Raw genomic sequence first — 8,577 nt, 5'->3', positions numbered from 1 at the left:
CTATGGTCCTTTAGACCATGACACCCTCGAGGCAAACACCAGCGTAAACGCTGCATCAGAAGTGTGTCTGAAATCAGTTTAGTGAGGTACCTTTGTGCGCAAACGCTGCCTGCAAAGTCACTGCCTAAGGTTTCGTACGCAGCAAACACTCACTTCGACCTTCTTGGACTTTGAAGGATTCAGCTCTGAATTGGGACAAAGTTATAGTGTAACTTTCCTGTTGTTTCAGTGAAACTAAATGAATGCGACTGAATGAAATATGACTAGAACAATAACACACTGTTTCTCCTGTTTCACGTCAGAGATGGAAATATTGTCCAGCCTGAACGTCTAAATGTGGACATAAACAAATGAGTGATGAGGATGTTTACATGCAAATGTGTTTACATGCAAATGTGTAAAAAAAAAAAAAAACAGCAGGAGTATGAAATTAAACAAAATAAGAATTTTCACAAAGAGACAGGTTTTACTTATTTTTATGTTTTAATGTCGCATCCAGCCAATCACAGTCAAGTATTTAGACGGAGGAGATAAAGACACGTTTATTCTGAAACAGCAGCAGCAGAAGATGATGATATTATTTCAGTGAGATAATGAGAGTCCAACAACCTTTACTAACATTAGAAATGGACTTCAGGGGAATGAAAGCATGATATGAGCACTTTAATGTCTTTATCTCGTCTCTGTTGTGAATGTCATGTCATTGTCTGCTGCTACAAGCTTATTTCTGCAACAGAATAAAAAAATGCAATTGTGACTTTTTATCTTTTTTCTCAGAATTGTGTGATATAAAGTATCAATGGTGAGTTATAAAGTCACAATTCTTTATTTTTCTCACAATTGTGACTATATCTAGCAATTCTGACTTCATGACTTGCATTTGTGAGTTTATATCTCACAATTTTGACTATTTACCTTGCAATTGAGAGATAAAAAGTCACAATTATCTTTTGAATAGTTTTATTACGTGGTTGAAACAAGTTTCCATTGGTTTCAGCCTAGAAACCTCTGTGCTGACGAGTTAATCAGAGCGGCTGAACCTGCTGTGCATTAAAGCTCCTAAATCTGCCTCACGGTTTGCTGTGTTTGTTGTCAGATTGTTGTTTGCTCTCGTCCTGTCGTTATTCTCACCAGTGTATCTCTAGTTCTCTGTTTCTGTGTGTGCGTCCAGCCATTGTGTGGATTTATCTGCCTGGTGTGGATTGCTTTAGCCCATTGCAGTCTCGGCATCTCGAAAACGCCACGCTGATATTGATCCTCGTTTTACTTCTCCTTTTGTCCCAAAGTCTGCTTGTCATGGTCCATAATGTTTCAACAAAACAACAACAGTGTGAGCTAAACGTAGCGCAGTTGTCCATGTCTGTCGCCATGGTTACTATGGCAGATCGAGCGGAAACCAGGGATAACGCGGATATTACGTCATTGACAGGCGACAAGTGAATATGGACGAGCCATTATTTAAAATTGGAATTTCTCTGAAATTAAAAAACTTTGGGAACTTTTGGGATATTGTAAGTACACAACTGCAGGAAATATATCACACTGTGCAAGAGATTTTTAGATATTTTATTACGAAAATCTTACGTATTGTAGCTTTAATATTGTCCTTTTCTATCCCTCAATCCCTCAACCCCCCCACCCACCTTCACTAATGAACTCAACCCTCATCAATCAGATCATTAGTGGGTTGTTCAGTTCACACACAGACAGATAAAAAGTTACACAAGAGATACACAAACATACATATAGAGTTGAACAGGGATGTAACACGAGTTATAGTCCAGCAATAACATTAGAGAAACTGTTTAGTTATTAATGTTCAAATGTAAATTATGAATGTTCATATGTATATAATTTTCTGATTAAGGTCCATATTAACATAGACTGATACAGACTGACAGGCGCCAAGATGCAAATAAGGGGAAAGAGTTGGAGAAACACACAAAAATAGAGGAAGTAAAATATGAAATAGGGGTTTTCAGAGAAATAAACAAATGACGTGATGAGCTGAATGAGGGATGAGAGCAGATATAATAATCACGTAGTTTAAATCTGCAGACAGAAACATCAGACTCAGGACAGAAACACACAACCTCTAAAGTAAGAACATGTTCATTCTTCAAACACAATTACACTTTCAGATGTTAATATTGTCTAAAAGATTATGTACAGTAAATTCATGCTGCTTTTAAGATAATAACTGAAATTGTCATTTTTTTACTCCAAAATGAATCAGGGAATGTTTGATGTCTGAGTTTTTCAATGTGTTTCTTCCTCAGAAATGGACCAAACTCTATATGTGATTCTTCTTCTCATTGGTGAGTGTGTTTGTTGTATTATTTATGGTTTATAGTTTCATCAGGTTTGACCCTGTTATGAAAAGCATTAAATCAAACGCTCTCTTTCACAGCTCTCTGCTCCGTATCTGAATGTGTTCAGCGTCAGTATCACTTTATAAACGTGTTGAAGACCTGGACTGAAGCTCAGAGATTCTGCAGAGAGAATTACACAGATCTGGCCACCGTTGACAACATGAACGACATGAACGAGCTGAAGAAGAGTGTGAATGATGGAGGTGTTGGGAATATCCGGATTGGGCTGAAGAGGACGAGTGTTGATAAATGGCAGTGGTCTTCAGGTGAACCTGCGCTCTATCTGAACTGGGGATCTGGACAACCTGATAGTGGAGATGAGTGTGCTTTCATGAGAAATGGAGAATGGCATGATTGGCCATGTAGTAACAGCCTGACTTTCATCTGCAGTTCATCTAACAGTAAGTGCAGCTCCATACAATCACAATAAACATTCATTAATAAAAAGATGCACAATATACTGTACAAAATTAATGTAATACTAAATGCTGCTACTTTTTAATGTAGTCATAAATATAGAGCAGACTGTGGATATTTGTCACATTTTCAACTTTTGGATAGAAAATAAACCGATATTGAACATGTTGATCTTCTGTTGTTGATAACTCTGGGAATCCGCCATTAGAGAGAAGAGTTTTTTATTTATTTTTATTTTTTTCAGCAACAATATATACTGTAAGTTATAAATTCAAAATAAATTGTAATGAAATAATGAATGCATATAATGTCAACATATAGTAGACATACAATAACGTTACACATCTTGAATGATATATATGAACAAAACTCTTGTACCGAGAACAAATTTCAGTATGATATATGTACAAAATAAATATGATATAATAATTTTGTTTTGATGATTATATTAACTGGAATTTAATTTGGAACAATAATCATTTGTCTACAATCCAACATTTAGATTTTTTTTTTTTTTTTTTACTGACACTACTTTTTTACTCTTCTTTAACTTTTTTTTCTAAGGACTAGTTAACAAACATTAATATGCAGTTTAACATCTTCATCTGTTTGATGTGTCTCTCATTCAGCTCTGTGTGTCTGAATACAGTATTCCAGAGAAATGTGTAAGGACACATAATGGAGAAATATAAAGTTGCAATAAAATTGTCATGAAAATTCTCTAAATGGTACTCAATGTTATTGTCAAGTGATTCCTCAATATTTTGCACGGTTCTCCGTGTGCAGAACTCTGCCACTTAGCCTACAATAATAATAAAACTGGACTTCACTCTTTGACCACACTTTTGCTCTCTTTCTTTTTTATTTTGAAAGTTTGATGCAGTCAATCAGTCAGGTGAAAAACTTTTAAACACAAATACAAACACCACTTTAAGAGCATACAAACATACAAAACAGGATTTTGCACACACCACTACAAGTGGCTGTTTCCTCAAATATGCCCTATTTAACCCCCTGGGGTCGGCTATCGCTCGTTTTTTTCCTTATCAGTGCAAAAAAGAATCAAAATTCTAATATTAATTTTTATTTTATATGCTTGTGTTATACATCAGTCGATCCTGTTAAGTGTGTATTTTTTTTTTGTGTGTATACTCATAATAAAAACAAAGTGTTGTGCTTTTCGCCAAATAAAGAAAAATAAACATTTGCGAGTTCTGCCTCCTCTCCGTCAGTGAAGTCCATTCTGAAACGCGTCCGAAAATGAACTGTAACTCAGCGAATACTTCTCACACAGGCACGTGATATATGTCTTTATGAAGCTTGGATTCTCTTCTTTTAAGTGAAGTAATTAATATAAAAAACAAATGTTTTCAACTCATGTAATCCGTTTGAAAGCAAGGAGAGGTGCCGTTTTTTCTTTCTGCCTCATTATCTCTATAATGAGCTGAGGCCGCCCCGCCCCCGGCGCTATTGACATGGTAAATAGTTTAGGTGATATAGATGCTTCGCACCCGCCCCCCGATCAATGCCATAAAAACACAAAGTTTCTTCATCAGATTCACTGATAGTTCATCGCGTTTAGAGAGGATGGCTCGTTTCTCCGGTAAAGACGCCCTTCAGATGATTCTGGACAGCGAGGAAGAACTCACCTTTTCCTCAGAGGAAGATTGTAACTCAGACACGAACGGCAGCATTTTCAAGAGCGAATTGATCACGCCGAGTAAACACCGAGTTTTCACGTGAGTATATACGTGGACTCAAGTGGTCTAGTGGTAGAACATTTGCCAAGCGTGTCAGAGGTTCTGAGTTCGAATCTGCACTCATATAGTTTTTTTATTTTTTTATAAAATCAGATTATGTTTATCAGTGGTTGTATATCAGGCAGAGACGTGTTTGTGTGTATTTTGTTTTGTAATTTCACTGGAACGAATAGAGAGTCTCCACAACGGATTGAAGCGCGCGTCCGAGTGAAGACTGCGCGAGCCTAAAACAAACACAGTATCCGCGTCTGACTCGCGGGAATCCACGGCGCAAACCTGTGAGGGGCTGTGTTTTCTCGAGCCCCATATCAGCTCGAGAAAACACAAGTTTATTCAGATCATTACTTGTTTACACCGTCTCGCAGCGCTGTGAGGAATAACAATAATGGAAAATGTCCCTCAAAAGGTAGATGTAAACAAACTATTAAAAGGTAAACATAATTTTTTTCTTTAAATAATTTTTATTGTGTTTTATTAGTAACAAATTTGGGGAGAGGATAAATATTCCAAAACTGAAAATACAGTATGAGAATTAACTGCACAATTACTAGACATGTTTACCTTGGATATTATACAATTTGCAAGCACAATTTGTAAAAAAAAAAAAAAAAAAAAAAAATGTATATAAAAAAAATATAAATAAAATGTATATTTGTGTATAAATATACACACACACACACACATATATATATATATATATGTGTGTGTGTGTGTGTATATGAAGAGTTCAGATGCAAAAGCCTCTAAATGCCATCTGAAATTTTCTCCTAGAATGATCATTTTTATGAAGCTTGTATATTTAAGTTAGCTATAGGTGACACACCTGAATGAATGGCTCATTAAGTATGCAGGGGCGTTGTCTCACCAGGTGTGAACTACTAAATATGCATGATGCTGTTGGAGCGTTTACGCCCCATCCGCATATTGGCTTTCCAAACTAAAAGTGTTTCACAAAACTAAAATCAATGTATCGTTTTATGTGAATGATTAGGCAGGATGATTTTCACATCATTTTGAAGAAAAAATTCTAGGCGACGACATCCATTAATCAGAAGTCTTATTGCCACATATTTAGTATGTGTTTTGTGGCCTTATTTCAGAAACTTTAATTTTTAGTTTTTTCAATAACCATGCATAAACATTATTCTCTCAAAAATGAAAACATGTACATACATGTGGCTCACATATTATGGAACTCCTGTTTGTGCTATATAGAGTGAATTTACACCTTTGCCATTAATATGTTTATAAGCAACTGAAAAAAGCACAAATGTCAGGGCATGTCAGAACATCTCAAGGACCCCAAAAACACCATAGACCCCAGAGGGTTAAGGGTGTATGTGCGATTTCGTACACAGCCTGTGTCTACCCTGCTAATGAGCAGATCAACTCCACCTGGTGCAGTCTGGCTGGACCAGCAGTTTGTCACAACAGTTATCAGCAAAATCAGTCTATGAATGACACATGTTTCTGATAGGGATGGAGAAGAGAATCCTCATGAAGCACTGAGAATTTCCCCTGATTGTTCCGGGAAAAGATTGGAAGCATCAAGAGTGTTGAAAACAGCGCCATCTTGTGGCAGGTCAAATCTATAGCAGCCATAAACCCTGTCCACAGCGCCGTTGTTTTATCTATTGAGCACAAATAAAAGCCTGACTACACTAAATGTTCAGTTTTCTGATAATATAATTCACATATTAAAGTGTGGCAATAAATTAAATATAACAATTATATTAATACTATTTATAAAAAATACCAACAAAGTTGCTTGATGCAAGTAAATGGTGGTCTAATTACTTTATAGTTTCTATGATGTTTATATGGCATAATATGTGATCATGTAACACAGGCTATAGGTCTATTTATAAAAAATAAAATAAAATAAAAATTATATATATATATAGTAAATGGACTTAAACTTTCAATAACCTGTAGAGTATTGTTCTGGGTTCAAACATTCCGACAAAGTGAAGCATTCACGAGACTGGACAGAAAGTGAGGCTTCATTTTACGCTGATCACTCGTTTCTCTGAAAGCAATACGCGCTCCGGCACGGAGATTCATGAGATATTGCTGAAAACTGGATATGCGCTTTGAAGCTTCAGTGTCAAATGTAACATCACTAGTTTCTGATGACCACTGGTCCTCTTTGCTTCCAAACTGTAAATCGGCATAATAATTATGAATAAACTGATTTATGAATCTGTTTCCATGTGTTTTTCTTAAAGTGAACACAGGACTCGTCTTTGTCAATCAGATGAAGAACTGGAGAGACGCTCAGAGTCACTGCAGACAGAATCACATTGATCTGGTCAGTGTGAGGAACCAGAATGAGAATCAACAGATTCAGAAGTTCATCAATGATAGTCACATATCTAATGATGTCTGGATCGGTCTGTTCAGAGACTCATGGCAGTGGTCAGATCAGAGTGACTCCTCATTCAGATACTGGGCTTCTGGTGAACCTAATAATGCTGTAGGAAATGAAAACTGTATAGTTCTCAGTCCGATTGACCCGAACACTCAGGGTCAATGGTATGACAGCTCTTGCAACGGCCCGCTTCCTTTTGTGTGTCATGAAGGTGAGCAGATCCTCACAAACACACACAATCCATCCATCACCTCCAGATATCTTAAAGTTCACGCTACATGTCTGACATGACAGATTCCTCCACAGTGTTTGTTCTGCATGTTGTTTTTGATCAGTCTCTCTCTAGTTTTTGCTTGTGGTTTGTTTTGTGTCCAGATAAACTGATTCTGATCAAAGAGACTCTGACGTGGCCTGAAGCTCTGAGATACTGCAGACAGAATTATACGGATCTGGTCTCGGTTCATTCAGTCGAGATGCAGGAGGAGGTGATGAATGTGGTTAAACGTGCGTCTACTGAGGCGGTGTGGTTGGGTTTACACAACTACTGCCAAATGAACATGTGGCTCTGGTTGAGCGGAGAGATCGTGTGCTATCAGAACTGGGCTCCAGGGAACGGAACGACACCGGAAGACTGCAGCCTTACGAAGAGAAAAGGAGCAGTTCAGTCTGGAGGAGATCAGCGCTGGATCAGCCTTCCTGAGACTCACAAACTCAACTTCATCTGCAGCAGATCTTAGGAGTGAGAAGACGTCAATGTTTGTGTGTTTACTTACATTCACCGTTTTCATTCTTTATTATTTTTCTTATTTACTTTCATGTTTAATTTGTTTTTTAGTATTTTCTGAGTGAATCTACTAACTGTTTTAAAAGTCTCTGTTTTATTTCTCTGTTAATTGTCATGACATAATGTGATCTTATCAAAGTTTTCTAACACCAATGATTATTCTTTAGATGTCTAAAATATTAACACAATATGTGTGTTTTAAGAAACTCTTTGCATATCTGGTGTGTTTGTGTCTTTATGCTTTTCACTGATCTTATCTGTAGAAATGTGCACTGCATTGTTTATAATTTACTGATATGAAAATAAACCGATGTTGCTTGAAAAACAATATACAAACACAAACAAAATATAGTCGCAATCGTGTGTTTGTTGGATTCATTTGTTCATATAAGGGACTTCCTGGAACTTCATAATTGCATGAGTCCAGTTTGTATTTTCTGGGAGAGATTGCCCTCCGGTTTTTGAACGAAACATACATTTCATTTCATTTAATTACATTTTCATTCAGAATTTTTAAAAAGTGTATATATTACATTTTTTTATGAAAATGGTGAATCTTTTCATTAGAGAAGACCCTTATTCGCAAGCTGGGTATTTGAAGCCCTAAATATGGATTTTGTACTGTCAAAAATGGCCCAGGTTGGGCGCCATTCACTTGGAAACAATCTTTGAGTGTTTTTCCTCCAAAACTAACTTCTCTTCTCTAATGAAGATCATATACATATTTGATGGCTTTGGTGTGAGTAATTAATCAGGAAATGTACATTTTTGGATGAACTATCTTCCTTTTAAGAGAGTGTGTGGTAAAGAAGGTGGTGATTGAGTTTTATTCTCAACCTTTTGTCATATTTGATGCCCTTAATGAGGAACTGG

The 8,577-nt window shown here is 36.6% G+C and overlaps 1 protein-coding gene across 1 annotated transcript; it reads left to right on the top strand.

Annotated features, from left to right (window-relative positions):
* The first annotated feature begins 1,825 nt into the window (after window positions 1-1,825).
* On the top strand, window positions 1,826-8,024 carry LOC311287702 (C-type mannose receptor 2-like). Its single transcript, XM_084404717.1, has 5 exons — window positions 1,826-2,100; window positions 2,280-2,318; window positions 2,411-2,773; window positions 6,778-7,131; window positions 7,296-8,024. The coding sequence occupies exons 2-5, from the start codon at window positions 2,282-2,284 to the stop codon at window positions 7,655-7,657; spliced, it is 1,116 nt and encodes a 371-aa protein (XP_084260843.1). The 5' UTR covers window positions 1,826-2,100; window positions 2,280-2,281; the 3' UTR covers window positions 7,658-8,024.
* The last annotated feature ends 553 nt before the right edge of the window (window positions 8,025-8,577 follow it).

Source organism: Rutilus rutilus (genome assembly GCF_951802725.1).
Source record: "Rutilus rutilus genome assembly, chromosome: 3".
Lineage (NCBI taxonomy): Eukaryota > Metazoa > Chordata > Actinopteri > Cypriniformes > Leuciscidae > Rutilus > Rutilus rutilus.
Note: the sequence above shows the minus strand (reverse complement) of the source record. Positions and strands in the feature narration are given on the sequence as shown.

Bases quoted from the DNA above. Each gene is read 5' to 3' on its own strand.
- LOC311287702 (XM_084404717.1), top strand. From the start codon at position 2,282: ATGGACCAAACTCTATATGTGATTCTTCTTCTCATTG. The intron at 2,774-6,777 runs GTAAGTGCAGCT...TTTTTCTTAAAG, and splicing joins CATCTGCAGTTCATCTAACA to TGAACACAGGACTCGTCTTT. The intron at 7,132-7,295 runs GTGAGCAGATCC...TTTTGTGTCCAG, and splicing joins TCCTTTTGTGTGTCATGAAG to ATAAACTGATTCTGATCAAA.